Here is a 19,391-nt window from a genome sequence, read left to right as displayed (position 1 = left end):
GCATTTTAACTCAATCTCCTTTGAATTTATTTTTTCCTCCTAACAACCCAGGTCTTATATGTTGGCTCCAATTCACATACCTTGAGTGGTCCAGAGTGGAAAGCAACCAGAGCTAAAGTTTTCAAGAAGTCAGGACAGTTCCACACAGGGTCCTGAGTATAACTGTGATAGATCAAGCACAGAAACTGTATAACATTCTCTGGATAGGCAATCTCCCAGGAGACTTCTGTACCTGCAATAGGCTGAACACAGACAAAAGTGCATCTAGTCAAGGCAGCATTCCTCTCACCCAAGTAAACTTGTCTTTACTCCTGTCTAGGTTTTCCTAAGCAACTAAGCAGACATGACACAAGCTCAGATAATCCAGCCAAGGCACAAGCAGCCAATTCCCACTTTGTAGACTGAAGATACACCCAAACAGAAAGTAGGTACCAAGAATGAACAAAATGGGCAATGTTGTGGGTAAGATACATCTCTGTGTTCAGCAGTTCTTAAATGTGAGCCCATCATATCGTCTGCTATGTAACTGTCATGGTTTCACCCCAGCTGGCAGATGGACAACATGTAGCCTCTTGCTTGCTTCCCCCCAAGAAAAAAAGACAGGCAAACCTCATGGGTTTGGGATAAGGACAGTTTACTGGGACAGCAAAGGGAGGAAGAAATAACAATAACAGGACTTTATAGCAAAATGTACAAATCTGGTGATTCCCAATGCAGTTCCTTACTGAACCACACAACTCGGACCGTACAGCTCAGAGCCTTCCCAAAGCCAGACCACCCCCAAATCCTCCTGGAGCCGTGCACTCCTCCCCCACCAGCCCCCTTTATGCTGAGCATGACATCATGCTATGGAATACCTACCCCCTTTGGTTAGTTTGGGTCACCTGTCCTGGCTGTGTCCCCTCCCAGCTTCCTGGGTAGCAGGGAAGCATGAAAAGCTGAGAAGTCCTTGACTGCTTGGCAACAGCTAAAGGCATCTGTGTATTATCAACATCGATCTCATCCTAAATCCCAAACACAGCACAACAGCAGCTACTAGAATTAACTCTCTCCCTGCCAAACCAAGACAGTAACATAACCAGACTGATAGCTGTGCTGATGCTTTGAAGTAGCTGCTCATTGTTATGCTCTGTATTGCCCTGTGAGGGCAGAGGAAGGCTAGGGATTACAGGTGAAGACTGACACCTGACTTCAAGGCAATTTATTCTGCCATTCACATGTTGTCCTCCCAACAAAATGCTTACCTTGTCCACAGTGACTCTAACCATTTCCAGCAGTAAAGCACCTGCCTCTGCACATAAGCCAGTACTGAGGACATTTTCTGTAAGGTGGTGCTGCACGATCCACTGCAACATAGACTCAAGATCTTTCTACAATAGGAGAGTATTATAAAAAGAGATGGGAATTATGAGATATATCAAGAAAAATACTTGCTCTCTCCACATGAGAAAAACCCCAAAACATCAGCACCTCCAGCACTTCCTCTCTCTCCTATTAAATATGTTTCCCCAGGAAAGCACTAATGAATTGTCCTCTTCTAAAATATATCTTTGGCACTCCCAGGGAAGAAATGCTTTATGGCTTCTGAGGAAACTGGGGTAAAGCAGATCCCCAAATTCACTAATTCTAAGGTTTTAATGAATATTGACAATGTAGGGACAGGGAAGTTAATCTAAATTACCTTCTAATGTACAGTAGTCAAAAAGCATTTACCATCTGCATGAACAAGTTTGTTCTGAATAAAAGTTTCCTTAAATCAAAGTTAATTTACTTAATTTTTAATGTACGAATGACTAATTTTAACTATCACCCAAGTAGGGCTAACTTGCCTGAGAATCCTCTTACAGAAAAGGCCACAAAATGCTTAAGTAGTAAAGCATTTCTAGCTTCATACTTGTCCACTAATTTTTTTATACCTTGGCTGCTTCAGGTGGTTCAGACTGTGGAGTTGCCAGAAAGAGCCCTGCCACAAGCAAGTAGACCTCAGGGATGTGGACATGATCAGTCAGACATCTTTGCAACACAGAAAACCCAAAAATCAAGAAGGAGCCATTGTCAGGTGCTGGAGGATGAGCTTTTAAATTATCTTTAAAAGAAAAGAAAAACATTCTGAGGAAGTATCTAAAAGTGAATGTCATATCAGAGGAAAGATTACTGACCCAACTTTATCCTCATTTGTGTCCCAGGCCACTCAGTACTCTGCTAGGCTGCAACATTAACAGTTACAAAACTTCCTCAGACCAACAGATTTTTCCCACTGTCACATTTCATTAGAGAAGATTCTCTCGGAATTATTCTTCTTCCTTTCTCTTTCCTAACCACAGATCTAGTTATCAAAAAGCAAGATGAATGAGCTTTTCTGTTAAAGAAACAAAAGTTTTCAGGGCACAAGCTGACATCTGCAGACCACACATACTTATCAACTAGTCTGATTTTGTGCAAGACAAAAAAGTTTGTCCCCCTGTAACTGCTAATCAGAAATGCCAATTATCCTGCAAGGGAGAAGCAATGCTTTCCACTCTTCAGCACAGAAAAGCTGAAGTTCTAGAACAAGCTTGCCCTAGAAAATAATATCAATTCTTGGTCTACTGAGATAAGTGGGAATTGTCTTATCACCTACTTAAGCACCACCTGTCACTGAGCGGGATCAAAGGATTGCGTTGGGCGCCTTAAACCAACACATACCCATTAGAATACTCAACCCTGCAGAACTGTTTTCCAGCCAGCGCCCAGCCACTATCCCCTCCTTGAATTTGTTCAGCAGCAAACGATTGTGGAGGAAACACAGAAGTAGCTTGATTCCTAGTACAGCTGTGCTAGAATGCAGGTAGCTCTGTGTGAATAGCAGAAACCAGTCTGGCCCCAGCGCGAGGAACACCTCTATTTGTTCCCTACAAGACACAGGGAAATGAAAAAACATGAAAGGAGACATGGTAGAAGACAGAAAGGAGGCTTCATTTAAAATTATCTCTAAGTGATTTAGAAGCTCAAGTTTCTCCAGAAAAAATATGATATAAGGCATACTGCAACACAGCATTACAAAGCTATAACATCCATCCACACCATTCAAGCCACTTAATACACACTAAATCCAACCATATATTACTATTGGAAAAAAAAGCTTATTAACATAATGCTTTGTCTAAGAGTATGTATCAATAACTGAGGTAAACTACACCACAGACTAGATTCTTCAACCTATGAAATTCAAAACTACAGTTTAAATTTTGAAGTCCAAGATATGTTAACTAATGAAAATGTAGTCACAACACCCAGCACTATGAACTCTGCCTTTCTGTTACACAAGTTAAAACTATAGAAACTGCATGTTCATGGTTATGATAGAGGGGTGCAAGTAATCTCATGTCAGACTGAAATGATTTAAAAAGAAAGCAGGGATTTCGTTCAACCCTTGCAATGTAGAAGAAACAGCAATATACATGTTCTCCCTTTCAGACATTTTTTGAAAACATTAAACTTTTACAAAATGGAAATGTGTCATCTGATCCCACATCTGTGTGAACGCCAGATAAATCACTGACAGAAAATAACTCTGAATCCAGCTTGCTCTTCCTTACTATTTTGTTGAGACTCAATTATTATCAATGTGGTTAGTCCTGGTCAAGCACCAAAGAGGAAATTTAGAAGACAGAAACACTTACTTACACCTTCCTAATTTGTTTCTACTTACTCAGAGGACAGATGAAGTTTGTCTGAGTGCATTACATCTAACAGCATCGTCAGTAACTGGTTTCGAAGCCAGATTGTCTTTCCAGATGTTTGGCTTAAGGCTACAAATATCAGAAAGTAATAAAGAGTAATGAAGAGACAAAACACATGTTCCACTGCATTGATGAACAACCTTGTTTGTACCAGACTAGTCCTGCAGAATACAGTCTTTTGTAGAGTAAAAAGATGCAGGGATCAGACTTTAGAAATAGGAAGTCCTGCTAACATCCAAAATAATGAGTGCTTACACTCTTTAGAGTTATTCATCCAGACTAGATGTTAAATAATAATCCAGAAAAGCAATCTCATGTTAACTAGAGGATGAAATGTAAACAGCCAATCTGATTTGAATTGCCTAGGTATGAATCCTACATATATAAACTACAGTTATCAGTGCCTCCATAACACCATACATTGTTTAGAGGTGCGGAGTAAACAATATAGTCCTAACTGAAAGATCAACAATGAAACAATGAAAGAGACAGCTGACTAGAAGTTCCCCCACACAGACTTAACATAAATACTTTAAAAGGTGCAAAGCCTGACATTAGCATTTGCTACAACTCTAAGTGCTGTAAGTGTAGCAAAGTCTTCAAAGAAATTCTAGGATGTCAAGTGAAATATTGTTCCTTGTAACAGCCCAATACATTCATTTTGGGGCTATTTCAATTTAATAGCCTTCATATCTGTGCATATCTCCGAAATCCAACATTGTGTAGACTGAACAGTGCAGCCAAAGTGTTGCTGCCTTATTAGCAGAGAGGGGACAAAAGGGGAACTTCCTTAGCAGGAGGATATATAAATGTCACTATTTTTCATATCAAGCCTTTGTAGCAATATAAGTTTTCTCCACAATTTCATGTCACCTCAGTGAAAACTGTCCCTTTCTAGATCACAGAATCACAAGGTTGGAAAAGACCTTTGAAGATCAAGTCCAACCGTTCCCATCCTAAGCTAAACCATATCCCTAAGTACCTCATCTACCCTTTTTTTGAACACATCCAGGGAAGGTGACTCTACCACATCCCTGGGCAGCCTGTTCCAGGCCCTGACAACTCTTTCAGTAAAAAATTGAACTGTGTCTCTTACTTCCACTGGAGGCAGAAGCACGATGTTGCATTTAGGGTTCATCATGCCCTGGGGAAAAAGGGAAGTACTATAGCTATCTATCACAACAGATGCATTAAAGATACATGTGCTTCTCACCTTCATTGGGCATCTCAGCCAAACCATCCAGACAAATTTGATTTTCATCCACAGAAGAAGGTTTTAAAGTGTAAACAAGGAACAATCCGACCCTTGCAGAGAATGAGAGAAGCAGTTTGGATCAGCAGAAAGATATATATTTAGCTACTTTGAGATTACATGCAAATCTCAATACTCAATAATGATGACTCTTAACAACAACCACTGGAAATTCTGATCACTGCAGAAAAATGGTTGAAACAGGAATGCAACAGTTCATAAACTAGGAAGCAAATAAGAACAACATTTTTTTACAAATGCAGTATCTATCCTCACTTTTCTCTTCATCTCTTGATTTTAAAGATTTTGACCATGAGAAAAGCAATACTGAATTAAAGACTGTTCACACATAAGATTCTGAATTGCCTGTGGCTTTCAAATAGCACTGTTATCACCAGAATATCACTTGCTCTGCAGGAACAGTCCACACAGCAATTTCTATCAGATGTGTCAAAAATCGGAACCAGTAAAAACCTCAGCTGCTGAGAGCCTGCTATAGTCTCTGTTCCCCTGGAGCTGGAAAGATAGGTACTGTCTTCATCCATTCGCTCAGCACTCATGTGCCTGACAACTAATCAAATTTCCATGGAATAACAAGTCATGATATTTAAGAAAAACACTCATTCACACTCCTTACCACATAGCAATTTGATATACTTAAATCCACTACTCACACCTATGCACAAAAAAGACTAGGCTAACTCATAGAAGCCTATGGTGGGAAACTACATGCAGTTAATTTTACAAAACAGCTGGCAAGCAGTAAGTTCACTTATTATTTTACTCCACAATAACTACTTGAGCTGCTTGTACTGCTGACTGCAGAGATGACAGGTTCAACTTGCAGCTCTATTTCTACATTTTATTTGGAAAAAAGCTTTAAAAACTGTCAACTGTGCAGTGCATTTCCCTGGAGTTAGACAGCTGTAGACTGCACAGTGTGGACCCTCAGTTCATAGTCTACAGCTGATGTTACTAGTCTGGGAATATAAAATGGAGCAGGGTTTACATTCAGTGGAAAGCAAACAAGGATTTAAATTCTTTGCTTCATGAAATCTTAACATATGTTAACTGATTGAAATTCAAGAACTGAAAGGATAGCTACTGGGATATAAGCCAAGCCAACAGGATTAGGTGTCTAGTTGACCGGGTCCAAGTTGCAATACTATAGCAACTGCAACCGCTCAGGGGCAGGCTTTAATGAAATTAAATATATGAAACAAAATATTTAAGTGCAGACCTCTTGTGCCATCATTTTAAGGGTCATCACCCAACCTATCCTCATATAAATACAAGGTTGGAATGAACTCTTTTTTGAAGGCATAGAAAAAGTTTTTCATCAGTGGGCATTCCTACACTTGCCAAGGATCTGGGAGTTTATACCAAAGGTGAGGTGAGAGAAATTCTGCTACAGATCTCTCTCCAGCACTGACAGGCATATAACTCATCTGCAAACTGAAAAAAAAGCTATAGAATTAAAGGTTACCTGAGAACATCCCTTGTGTTAAAGTATCCTTGCAATAGATGGGAGAGAATAGTGCAGGCCACAGTGATCCTGGAGTTACTGATTTCAGGATCATTGAAGAGGAAAATGAGCTTGGGCACCATTTGCACCTGGTAGGCCACTTCAGCATTCTGACCTCCATCTCTGTAAAAAAGCACAGGGACTATTAAAAGCTTTTACTGGAAAGAACCAAATTTTGGTTTTCTCAGTTAAAAGGATTCTCAGGTTGCACTGATACTTTGCACCTTTGGCTTCTAACGTTGCCTTGGCAACACTTCAAACACTGCCAGACAAATCGAATATGTGTCAACCCTGGAGATCTGAAGACTTCTTTGTATTTTCTATCCTTCCAATCTGCCCTCTCCCTTGGAAACTGCTGCATTTCAATGAGTTCAAAGACAACAGCGTTATTGAATTTTCAAGCAGTGAGTTGGTGGTAATAAATGCTATTCTTGTAAAACTCAGCAAGGGACACGACAACTCTGCATAGAGCTTTCTGGAACAAAAAAGAAGGAATCTAGCATCCTGCTCTACTCAGGCCCTCTGCCATGCTGCGTCTCTTCCGATACATTTAACTAGTACATCTGATTAAGAAAGTATGCTGTTAGAAAAAAGTCTTCCTGGGTCTTGTGGTTTTAAACACAACTTAACTTTTTAATTATTATTACCTACTCAATTCAAACACTCCTATTTCCCCTTCTCAACAGTCTTTTTAACACTCATTGTACAGCAGTGGTTCCATGTGATCCAGGTTACCAGATAGTGATTTGATCAGCCCCTGAAACGAATGTGGGACTGGCCAGGGAAAATATAACTCCATCCTTGAAAGAAAAATACAGGAATGATTCACTCCCAGAGCCCACCAGTTGCAACCAGGATTGGAACGTTCATATACACCTCGCAGTTCCAGCTTCAGATTACAGATAAGCTTTTCCTATGCGTTTCTGGTTCAAACACCAGCTTGTGTACCTGAAGGACCGAAAGATCTCCACAAGATGTGAAAAAAGAGCAAGGTCAAGACTTTCTGGTGCTTTCATCCAAAGCTGAAAGACAAAGGAAGGCAGAGGTTTTACTGCTTTGCTGAGCTGAAAGGACAGTAACCTGTGAGACAGTTACAAGTAGTTCAGGGAGGATAATATAAACTGGCAGTTGCCTCTGCAATGACAGTCTGCAAGCACTGGAAAATGGAAATCCCTTGCTAACACATGGAGCTACTGCTCCTGAGCTCGCCCTGAGGACCAGGTGCTCAGGGTCTGCAGGAAAGCTGCCCAATGGAATCTCTCTTTCATGAGTTTGTGTCATCTAACCTGGCTGTGTCCCCTTCCAGCTTCTTGGGTGCTCCCCACCTTCATGTTAGCAGGGCAATATGGGAAGCTGAAAAGTCCTTGACTGCTTAGCAACAACTAAAAACATCCATGTGTTAGCAACATTATTATCATCCTAAATCCAAAACACAGAACTACACCAGCTGTCTGAAAGAAAATTAAATTTATCCCAGCCAAAACTAGGAGAAAAGCCATGTCCAGGCCCTGTTCCAGGAGCTACCACCTTTTCAGGTGAGCCAGAGTGTGGAAGATAACCACACACCACTTCATCCACAGTATTGGATCCAACCTCATACTATAAAACCATCTTTAATACAGCCAAACCCACAAAATAACATAAAAAAATTACCTCAAAGTTGCAGAGAACATACTGGAATGCACTATAATTCTTAATGACTGAAGACTCAAAGCCAAGCTCAGCCGTGCCCACTAGGGAGAATATTAACTGTAAAATCCTGTTGTTTAACAGCTGTGTCTTCCTCTTCAATAAATATGTTAACAACTGAAAAAAAGACCCCAACAAAACTTAAGTGTCTGCTAGGTAGAAACCTGCACTTATGAGAAAACATATAACACTATTTTTTAATTCAAGTCAAATGCACAGTTTACTTGACTATACTAGTCATGCATGCATACATCTTACATAAACATCATGTAGAAAGTGAAGATTTTAGTCCAGGAATAAAATTTTGTGCCAGTAAGTGAAAGACTAAGTTTTTGAAGGAATTTGAAAATTCTGTGGCATTGAACAGGAGAAAAATACATGTCATATTATATTGAATTAAATTTTTAAAAAAGCAATATACAGGGACAAAAATGTTCAGAAAGCCACTACTGATTGAATAGGTTGGGAGGAATAGACATTTATTTGAAAATACATATAAAGTCATGTTTTTATTAGTTGACTGTTAAAAATAAGTCTCAGACATCCAGACAAAGAATGAAATGACACCATGCAACATCATCAGCCAAACGGAGAAAACACTATTTATCACAAAGTTGAAAGGAACAGATTATACACAATCTAAAAGCTGGCATTCACATAGAAGAAAGGATTGGGCAAACAGTGTCTAAGTATGATAAACACATTTATATGAATCAGGATCGATTTATGAATGATTCACAAATTGGGAAAATTCAAAGTTTACAATAAATCATTCACGAAGCCCTAATGCTAAGTGTCTTGTTTGGAACCATATCTGTTAAAGAGCTTTCTCTGTTCTATAAGGCTCTGCTTAGCCTACACAGCATCAAATAAATGAAACTGAATTGAAAATTCACACGAGCATTAAGCCATCTAATGTGTATATACTGCTTAGATTCAACCAAACTCTTCAGGCTGCACAGCTTTCAGGTTTGAAAGGTGAATTTAGAACACACCTCATTAATGAGACAGCACTTACAAATATCAGCACAATTCCTAATACACAGTGAAGATAGTCACAGAAATTCACTGTCAGTCCTAGACTGGGTACTCTCTAAAGAGGGATCTTAGGCTGGATGTGCCCAGGGAGGAAGCAGACCTGCCTGAGAAGTGGTCTCTTGTGGGAGAGGATCAAACATGTTGGTAAAGGGTGAAGGGCAGATCACGCACAAATCTGCTGCACTAGCTTGTTTGGGTCACTATATAATTTCTGATCAAGAGCACCTGTCCTCACCTTCCCATCAGCAGAAGACTGCTGTGGAGGTTCCCAGACGTTGTAAGCACAGGATTTATAACACTCTCCTATATCCCCCTCTCAAAGGTCTCATAATTCACTAAGTGCTAACCACACCTTAAGTGCTAATAAGCCAGGATATCCTTGGTTCATTGTCATTGATAGGCTTTGGAACAAGGTTCTCCAAGTGAACGGCTATAACCAGAATGAGTGAACAACAGAGCATCTACCTGGTATCCATTTATGTGCCTCATCAATTTTTCACTCATTGGACTACTATTCAGGATGGAGTTCAGGACTTTGACAGCTGCATACATGGTGTGGTCATCACGGGCCATAGCAATGAGACCCAGGAGAATGGCAGGACCTCCAATGAAGTTCAGGCTAGTAGCTGCTGGAGATGACTGGAACACTCTCACCCCTAGGAAATTGCAGCATTACTCTACCAGGAAGTTACATGAATTAGATCTGTTATCACACAGAGAAAGATCCAACTCTTAAAAAATATGAGATATTAAGGCATAGTGCACTTACCATATTGTCCCACAGCAATTGACCCAATAGTTCGCAAGGAACCTGGGAGGTGTGCAGCAATATTCTTAGCTAGGAATATTGGAGTTGAACTGTCCCGTGAGTTAATCCCAATCTAAAACAGATAATACACATCCTAAGAAAAAATATACTAGTATAGGGAGACAAAGAGTAACAAGCAGATGCTCTAAAAGTAACAAAGTAATATAGACTATTAGACTATGAAAAAGATTTCTGTTCCTTCAAAGTTGATTAACTCAAACATTCACCCAACTAAAATATCCTACAACCCCATTACTTTGACATGTCAGTAGGCCTGACATTGGCCAAGAATGTCAGAATAGCATGTGCAAGGTCATTGTGGAGGCATTACGATATCACAAATGGCAACAAATTATAATTAGAGCTGAAAATTATGGCTGTTCCAAGAAGGCTTGTTCACACTGTCCAGTCTATTCTTCTCCACAGATGAAAATAAAACCTTGAGTAGAAGGGAGCTAAGGAATACAAAGAGAAGCTAAAAAACCAAAAATCATTCAAGGCATGCAACTAAGACAAAGTCACAAACTTTGTTCTAGAAAAACAATCAGAAACAAGAGAAATATGTTTAAGACAAACAATCGAAATCAGTGACCTCTTTGGCAATCAGCCGGCCATCCACTTCATTGTAGGAGCTCTTTATATCTTGGACCGTAGTGAGAGATGAGCACATAGCATTGATTCCAAAAGAAATCTTCTCTTCTGCTACCAGAGGTGGAGCGTTATGATCACTGTACATGCCCTCACCTAAAACAAGAGAGTCTCTAAACCTCTGAAGGAACTTTGTATGCTCAACACATGAGACAGTAGAAAGGTGGATGAAAAATATCTGAAAAATATTAGATACTGGCAAGATGGGACACTACATTTCTGAAGCAATTCTGAAACAAACTGCTGTTTGCAGTGAGGTCATAAATCCATTTTAAGGAATAAACCATAATTTTTTGTGCTGAAGCTTTTTTAAAGTGAAAATTTATATTAGAAAAGAATATTTTTGAATGTTTTAATGGAACAAGGAAATGTTAGGTACCACCTTCCCTCCCTGTTCCCACTCCTGCTCCTCCCCCAAAGAAAAATTAGGGGCAGTGGGTTAGGAAGTTAAGAAGAGAAAAATATCATTTCCCAATGATAAGAACATATCTCTGCACCCCAGACTTCACAAAGTCCCAGCACTTAAAAAAACCCCAAATTCTTCACATTCCTATTGGTAATATTTTTATTTTGGGACTATACTATGACATATTTCTTTCTACAATCCCTTCCCATGCTTGACTTCAAGATTTTTTTTTTATCTAGACAGACAGCATCTTGATGGAGTATTTTCATTCTGCTTTAGGGTACAGCATCACCAGGTGAGATTATTCTGCTCCTTTCAAATCAGAAATGACCATTCCATTTCATCCAAAGATCTAGTACAGAAGAGAACGTCCTACTTGTTCAACAAACAGTAATTTATAACTGAAATGTTTTGTCTACGTGTTTAATAATTGAAGCTAACAGTATACTTTAGTTAAAAAGCCTCTTCATTAAATAGACTGTAACTTACTCCCTTACTCCTCTCTTTCCTGTGCTATCTCCTACACTTCATGTATTTGCAGTTAAAAATTGCGGGTTTTTTTCTGCCACGTTTTTTTCTGTAGCAACCATAAACACAGAATGTCTCATTTAAAGCTGCTGCTTTAATGTTTGTCCAACAGAAATTGCAATCTTACTTCTCCTCAAGGACATGTTATCTCTTTACTCTCCAACTCTGTCGCTTGATTCCTGCTCTTCTTTTTCTGCACAATTTACCGTATGTTACAAGATCCTCATGGTGTCTGTCTTCAATCTTGTACAACACTCAGTAACAGAGTTCCAGACTTTTAGAGTGAGGTCTAGGCACAGTTGGAATACTAATAGCAGATTATAAGAACAAAAAGAGCATTGTCCTGACAAATAAATAGTGGTGAATGTGGAAATTATCACATACCTTGAAGCTGTAGTGCTTGGAAATTGCTACAATACTGTGGGCCAAGCTTATTAATCACCTCCATGGAAGCCACAGAGATAGCTTCTTCAAACAAGTATGTAGGGCCAAGGCGCCAGGTCAAGGATGACGTCTGTTTCCAAATTCGAGGTGTAGCTATGTACCCATAGACATCAATAAAGGAAGAGGGTTCCATGGAAATACAGCTACCTGGTAAGGGCTGGAGATACTGCATCTGCAACAGAGGAAGAATTCACGAGAACCAATAAACTTGGGGTCCCTAAAGGTCTTGCCTCTGCAAAGTACTGTCTGTCACCTCTCTCCTCAATTAAGTCTCAGTGAGCTGTGCAACACAATTATAAGCTATTGTTTAGAAACTGGACTTTCAGAAGTATCACAAACATAAGCATTTTGGAAAGTTCAAGTCTGTGCTCAAAAAAAAGAGTCAAAACCACCTCAAGTCTTGGCAAAGAAAAACCCTATCTTGACCCTAGATGACTCTTTCCTGATCTAAACTTCTTAACTTGGACTGTGACTTTCAACACAGAAAGACAAGTTACAGATCACACCTTTTACTAGGCATCTAGAGAATACACAGATTTTGAAGTGACGAGTGTCCAAGTGCATCTGTTAGCTTCAGTGAAAGCAACATAGTTTTGGAAACTGGACCATTTATTTTTGGTATAAAAATAATCATTCAGCATCCTATAACAAATCTATTACTGCAATTTTTTTGATAGAAAGATACTATATAGTATTGCAAGACTTAGCCTGACTAACAATTTACTGTTAGGAAGCGAGACTCCTAGCACTTACTGATCTCTGACTATTGAGATGTAGAAGTTATGGCTGGTCAATATTAGGAAGCAGGACTTGATATTTGAGTGAACAAATATTAGGCTTGAGGCAACACAGTGACTCATCCATCCCACCCCAGCTCCACCACCCCAAAATAGCTTTGGTATTGTTAACAACCTTTGCGTGATTCCAATTTCTTATGCAATCTTTCTTCACTGTACACATCAAGATGAAGGCTTGCATCATGTCAGAGACCTCAGCACTGGGACCATCTTTTATTTACTAAAAGCTTATTTTATTTATTATGAGCTGTTTCACTGTATGTTAAACACATTTGCTGTGAAATCTTTAATCAATTGCAATGTTTAGGCCTAGTTTTATTGATGACTTTCAGTCTCATTTGAAGGAAAGCAAATTAAATTAAATTTTCATTCTTGAAATGGATATAGGTCCCAAAAGACATTTAGAAGACAGATCATTTTTCTCAAGTATGGGAAAGAGAATATTTGGAATTAAACAGGTTGCTTTTACAAGGGAAATATAAAACACACGAGCGAGTTTTGCATGTGTTGAGATTGACTTGAAATATGGGAAAAGAAGGAAGAGACCAAGGTTACAAGTTTCAATTAATAAAAGAATTCTACTCAAAACTAAACTGAAACCAAACAAATAATAATGACTACCACCACCCCAAAAAAATTAATTAAAAAAATAAACCCACAAAAAAACCACCAACAAACAAAAAACCCACATCAGAGCTGCAACAGAAATAGGCAGCTTTACTTTAAACATTACCTGCCAGGAGCATTCAAAACCCCAAAATCAAATCTCAAATAATTTGGGATTAGCTTCAAAACCAGAAACAGGATGATAATGATAATGATAATAATAATAATAATAATGATAATAATAATGATAACAACAACAATAATAATAATTAAAAAATCCAGGGGTTCTTCTCATTTGTCCTGTAGATTATGAACACTTCACATGCATTGGGGTTGCTTTCTTGTGATATCTCATGCAACCTGAGAAATTCACGATTTAAGTACTGACATCTATGCAACAAAATCACAAGAAGCGTGAAAAGGGCAAATAATGTTGTTTGCATCAATAGTTGATAGTGTTGATGTTTACAAGTTTTTCCTAATTGAAATATTTCTTTCACTTGTATTCACTTGAAAAAGTAGTGTTATTTTAATTCAAAATCCATCTCACACACCGATCAACTAACACAGAGGAACATATATGTGTTTCTGAATGCTTAGAAAACTGCCACTGGGAAAAAGGCCACTGACTCATCAGCTGGATTTTTCAGTGGGTGTAACAGACAGAAGACAGCTTGAAATGTGCCCATGTAAGATGCTTGAGGAAATACCACCAATCTTAGGATTCCTGCAAAGAGACGGACAGTCACAGAAGCTTATTTCTGTGCAGCCTTTCTGCTTTTGTCAAAAATGGAGAGTCTCTATACAACTCATTGCCTTCGCAGGTTTTATCCTAAATTCCAATGTGCCTTCAGGTTAGGGTTCTTTGATCACATCTTAAAGTGATGGAATTTTTATAGCTGACAACAACTTCTGAAAATCTTCACTGTAAACCAAGATATCCTCAAAATCACTAGTGAATTCACAAAATTTTGGTCTAAGGGTAAGACTGAATTTCAGCAGCATAACCCTGAGCTGCCTGCAAACTAGGTAACCCAAATATTCAGATGAGTGCCACCCCTCCAAATTGCCCTGTATGGCTGCTTACCGAGGGAGGAGGTGAAAACTTTCAGTTTAAGCTGATAAAATTCTTCTGAAAAGCAGTACAAATACACCCCAGATTGTATGGATTTCTGATGCCACTCATGTACAGCACAGAGTAGTAAGTGTTACATAGGTAAACCACCACACTTTTAGAGTCTCAGGTTGATACTGAAAATTCATGGTATGTGCATGGGGAGATGAAAATTATAAGCAATGAAAGGCAAATGTCAGGCAGAAGATCTATGCAGAGCCTTTACCTTTGCAGAGCCAAGCATCTGACCATTTATATAAGCTGACACAATGCAATTCTTCTTTGCTTCTTTAGCAACTGTCACGGTGAGGTGATGCCACTGGCCAGTGACCAGCAGCTTGCCACAACCAAACTGGACTTGCCCTGGATATAGGGAGGGATTTAGGACCTCACCCTCAGGTTCCATGATATCTGTAACAGCAAAAACAGAGGGCAGTCAACAGAAAGTTTCTCTCTCCTTTCTCTGCCTCTGGAACACAGCCATCAAATGTGACACAAAGAACATGACTCTGTGAGTAATAGAGTGATTTGGTGTTATTCTGTTCAGTGTCTTTAAAACATTCTCTGAAAATCTATTATCAGGACCTGAAACTTGCACAACTCTCAAGATCCCTCCAGCATACAATGTGCCATACACCCAAATAACACCTGCTAGCTGCCTCAATGCTGCAAAACTAAACTGAACTAGGACAAACACAACATATTCTAAGAGAAGAGCCCCTCAGAATATTCACTGTGTGAGCTGACACAGGAAAAAGAATTCCTAGCAGATTCATGAGATGATAAAAGACTACATTAGTTTGCAGCTTTTATGAAAAGAGAAAAGCTGGAATATTTAAGGTCATTTAAGGAAATCAGAGCAGTCACATGTCAGCTATGCATAAAAACTCCAGGTACTATTCCCACTCTATTCCCAACCTCCTCTGCAATGTCCAATCACAATCACATTTGAAGCACCTGCTCTATTCAATAAGGAGAAAAGGATAAATGTTAACAAGAAGAAAAGATTAATAGCCTGGCATCATAGAAAACATTTTAGAAGCAAAGAGAGGAAATGTGCCTATGACCACATAGAACAGGCAGGAACCAGCTGGTTCAAGTCCAGTTCCAACTGCACACAACCATATAACTGACATTCAGAAGTTTTCACATTTTCTTTAGAATTTCTGTAAGTTTTATTGTATATTGCAGGTCACAAAATAATTCTCAATGCCTACAGCAAACTTAAAACTGACACACAACCAAGATCTACAATTACAACAGGCTTCCAGAAGAAAATCAAAGAGATAAAGTCTCATTAAGGTCTTATAAGTAAGAGGAAATTTGTTAATGAAAAATTCCAGATAATTAGAGGACACAGCAGTGCAGCTTGACTGAGAAGAGGCTTACCGAGTGGCTGGAATTCCACTTCTTCTGTGGAGATGACCAAAGAACGGTCCTGTGGGAAGAAGCTTACTGAAAAGCAAACAAATTCTTGCTCTGTTCTTGACATGTGCCTCACAACCGTGAGGAAACGGAGCGGGTGACTGTTGTGCATCAAACCAAACTTGCTAACCAGAAACCAGCAGGAGAGTGTCAGGCCGCCTGGGGGAGGGAATGTTCTGGTGCCTGTAGACAGGAAAAAAAGGCCAGTAAGGGAAGGTGGACTGGGACAAAAAGGGTATTGAAATGCTCAGCTTATTTGCTGCCATTTCTTACAGATGTTGAATGCTTTCAGGGAGGCTGAAAGGTTAATGCTTTCAGGAAGCTGTAGGTGATTCAAAGTGCTTACCCATGCCAATTCCTCCTGAGACAGATTGCTCTACACTGGGTCCCATGACAGTGGCCAAGGTAGGGAGGTATAAACACCTGCAACAACAAGCAAACACCATTCATCAGAAACATAAAATCATCCCTGCAGGTCAACAGTGACCTAATATTACAGAATCATGGTAGCATAGCAGAGTCTAGATTATCAGCAATAAGAAAATAACAAATTAGTTTGGCAGCATTGTTGCAAGGAAGGCAGTAGTAGGGCACAAGGATTGACTAAGATGAAGACAGAAGTCATGAGTTACTGCACCAAGAGTAAGGTTTTGGAGACTGCAGAGCAGGTGAAGAGAAAAACAGCAGCAATACCCATATCCTTCCATGGACATGTCAAACTCCACAAATGATGGGGCCAAAGCAGTTCTGCGGAGCTGAAAGTTTCGAGGTGATGTCATGGAGATTAGACTCATTGCAGTCTGGAGTGCCAGTACAGATCCCTTAGACACCCAAGGAGAGATGCTGACAGGCACAACTGTCTGAGGATCAGTTTTATTGTCCACTGTGTCCTCCTTTGAACCTACAAGATCAACAAAATGCCTAACCAGATTGGTGTCTGTAACACTCTTGAATCACAGGCTTTGCTCATACTCAATTAACCACTGCTAAGAACAGTGCTGCATGCTCTTCAAACAACACATCCTCAGCAGCCTGCAGAAATCCTAACAATACACAAAAATATTACACTAAAGGAATTTCAAAATAGAAGGCTGGCAGATGAGATGATCTTGCAGAAATTATAGTCATATTTTCTCCCCCTACATCTTTAGACTGTTCCAAACTCCACCTCTAGTAAAAAAAAAAGGTTCCTGACACATAGGTTCCGTTTTAAACAGACCATTCAATTCTACCATAACAGAATAGTTACAATCAACATGTGGGAAAGGATCTGAAGAATGACTGCAAAGAACGTAAGACCTAAATTTGTATCAGGCTGTATCAGGTGTCATGGGCAAGAGAACAGTTTAAGTGCCAAATCCTACTACTGTAGCCTTTCATCTGCAAAATATGTTAGGACAAAGAAAGAACTTAGATGGAAAATGACCTGTGTAAACATGGCAGACTACGAGGATAGCCTAGGGATTACAAAAAGCAGTGATTTTTATTCACATCTTTATTTCTAGCTATCAACCATGGGGAAAATATGCTGCTAACCCAGGAAACACTGCCCTATGTTTGTGGAAAATAATTAGTATTTTTATAGGTTGCTTCCATGTCTGATCCAGCAAAGTCTGAGCTTATATGAGTATCTGGATTCAGCACACATATTATAATTTGATTTCTGCTGGTCATTAGGATCAGCTCTCAGTGTTGGTTAAGTACCACCCAACTTGGGAAATACACAGTCTAAAACACCCATGCATACTCCACCCTCACTGTGACTGTCTTGGAGCAACATACTCCAACAGCAGTTTGCAGAGGCATCTATATCCCAGCCACTCTATCAGCAACAGCCTTTTTGGTGCGTGCTTACCTTCTTTCCAAGCTGTGTTAGTTGAAGCACTCCCCTGACATGAAAGGGCTTTGGGGTTTTTTGTGCTGGGACTGGAAGGTAGTGGTGGAGGACCTCCCAAGGAAAGAAATCGCCTAAGGAAGAAGAAGAAAAAAAAAAAGATAGCAGACAAAAAAAGGAAAAAAAATCAAGCCAGACACTATGGAGTCATAGCAACCATTCAAATACAGCTCAGCCCTCTGGAGAAGAACTTTTTATTGGATACCAGATTTTAAAGACATCCTAAATCAAACAGAAGGAATATTTTCCATTGTATCGTCACAAATATTTGTTTTGATTTACATTTCTCCTTTCAAACTTTTCCTATTGCAGAAAAAATAAAAATCACCTTTAAAAAAAGTATAGGACTTTTTATTTGTTTCTTTGTTTCAAGAATTTCTGTTCCATTTTTGAGTAAAATAAATCCAATCTCCCTATGCATATCTGACTTCATCTGCACTCTGACCTCTATTAGGTACGCTCATGCCTAGCACTTACTAACATTAAAGAAGAAAGTGCATCCTCAATGTAGAAACAACACAGACAGCAATAAGACTACACTTTTTATTTCTGCATCTGTCAGTGACATGGAGCCAAGCTAAGAGAAAGTTCCTTTTACTCATCAGAAAAAATATTCTCCATAGGAATACCGAAAGAGAATAATAGCCCTTGTTGTTTTAGAATTACTTGCTTAGTTACCATTCATAAATAGCTTTATACCTCCTCCAGACGCGATGCAGCCAAACATTACGGACTCATAACATCTTCAGTAAGTCACTTAAACATATACCCTGTGATCAACATCTAAGTACTATTAACTGAGACTTGAAACAAAAGTCTGAGGGTCTTGCTGAATTAGAGCACTACATGCAGTAGCCAGTTATTACATAAATGTTGCAAGAAGTTTGCACCACTAAAGCAAATTGGTTCCATTATACACAATTTGATACCTTAGCACGTCTGGTTCAATAGCCTGTGATGCAAGCTTCTCAAACACTCTAGTCAGGGGCAGATGCAGTGGATGGCTTTCATTGCAGAAAGCATCCTCACAGGAAGTTATGATGGTGCTCAGCAAGCCAGATCCACACATAACCTGGCGACTCTTCTCTGACTTCACCAGGGACAGGATATGATCAGCCACAGCACACTGTATTTCCTGTGAAAGCTGAAATGGACACAAGAAGCAAGTGAATTAGCTGGAACTAATACTGTACACAGTGACCGACCTTTTGTCAATTGTCAGATCTCTGGGTGTAAAAATCTGTCCCAGAAAAGAAGCATCTAAGGCCAGAAGCTCAAGTGAAAGTGCTGTTTCATAAAGCTCTGCACTTCAAAATGGCGTTTCTGGATTCAGGAAAGTATCTGGATGTATAAAACCACCATAAAAACAGAGAAGGACATAGGTCTTGACTAAGTGAAACTACTGGTTTACTCCAAATTAAATCCAATATAAGCATAGTGGCATAAAAACCAATTGATTGTTTTCCATAGCTTAGCAGTTCTATCAATACCAGTA

The 19,391-nt window shown here is 39.3% G+C and overlaps 1 protein-coding gene across 1 annotated transcript in view; it reads right to left on the bottom strand.

Moving 5' to 3' along the window:
• WDFY4 (WDFY family member 4) overlaps window positions 1–19,391 on the bottom strand; it is a gene marked incomplete at its 5' end in the record, with an annotated part of 126,702 nt that overhangs the window by 83,674 nt on the left and 23,637 nt on the right. Inside the window, 19 exons of the mRNA XM_084265324.1 lie at window positions 81–242; window positions 1,245–1,370; window positions 1,917–2,086; window positions 2,686–2,891; window positions 3,692–3,791; window positions 4,936–5,027; window positions 6,461–6,622; window positions 7,448–7,521; window positions 8,153–8,305; window positions 9,692–9,882; window positions 9,996–10,107; window positions 10,627–10,778; window positions 12,001–12,232; window positions 14,804–14,988; window positions 15,967–16,185; window positions 16,349–16,425; window positions 16,696–16,903; window positions 17,858–17,970; window positions 18,826–19,040. Of these exons, the coding sequence (XP_084121450.1) occupies window positions 81–242; window positions 1,245–1,370; window positions 1,917–2,086; window positions 2,686–2,891; window positions 3,692–3,791; window positions 4,936–5,027; window positions 6,461–6,622; window positions 7,448–7,521; window positions 8,153–8,305; window positions 9,692–9,882; window positions 9,996–10,107; window positions 10,627–10,778; window positions 12,001–12,232; window positions 14,804–14,988; window positions 15,967–16,185; window positions 16,349–16,425; window positions 16,696–16,903; window positions 17,858–17,970; window positions 18,826–19,040 (2,949 nt within the window). The remainder of the gene's footprint in view (window positions 1–80; window positions 243–1,244; window positions 1,371–1,916; window positions 2,087–2,685; window positions 2,892–3,691; window positions 3,792–4,935; window positions 5,028–6,460; window positions 6,623–7,447; window positions 7,522–8,152; window positions 8,306–9,691; window positions 9,883–9,995; window positions 10,108–10,626; window positions 10,779–12,000; window positions 12,233–14,803; window positions 14,989–15,966; window positions 16,186–16,348; window positions 16,426–16,695; window positions 16,904–17,857; window positions 17,971–18,825; window positions 19,041–19,391) is intronic.

Source organism: Gallinula chloropus, assembly GCF_964237585.1.
Source record: "Gallinula chloropus genome assembly, chromosome: 5".
Lineage (NCBI taxonomy): Eukaryota > Metazoa > Chordata > Aves > Gruiformes > Rallidae > Gallinula > Gallinula chloropus.
The sequence above is the reverse complement of the archived record's forward strand: the minus strand, read 5'-3'. Positions and strand labels throughout refer to the sequence as shown.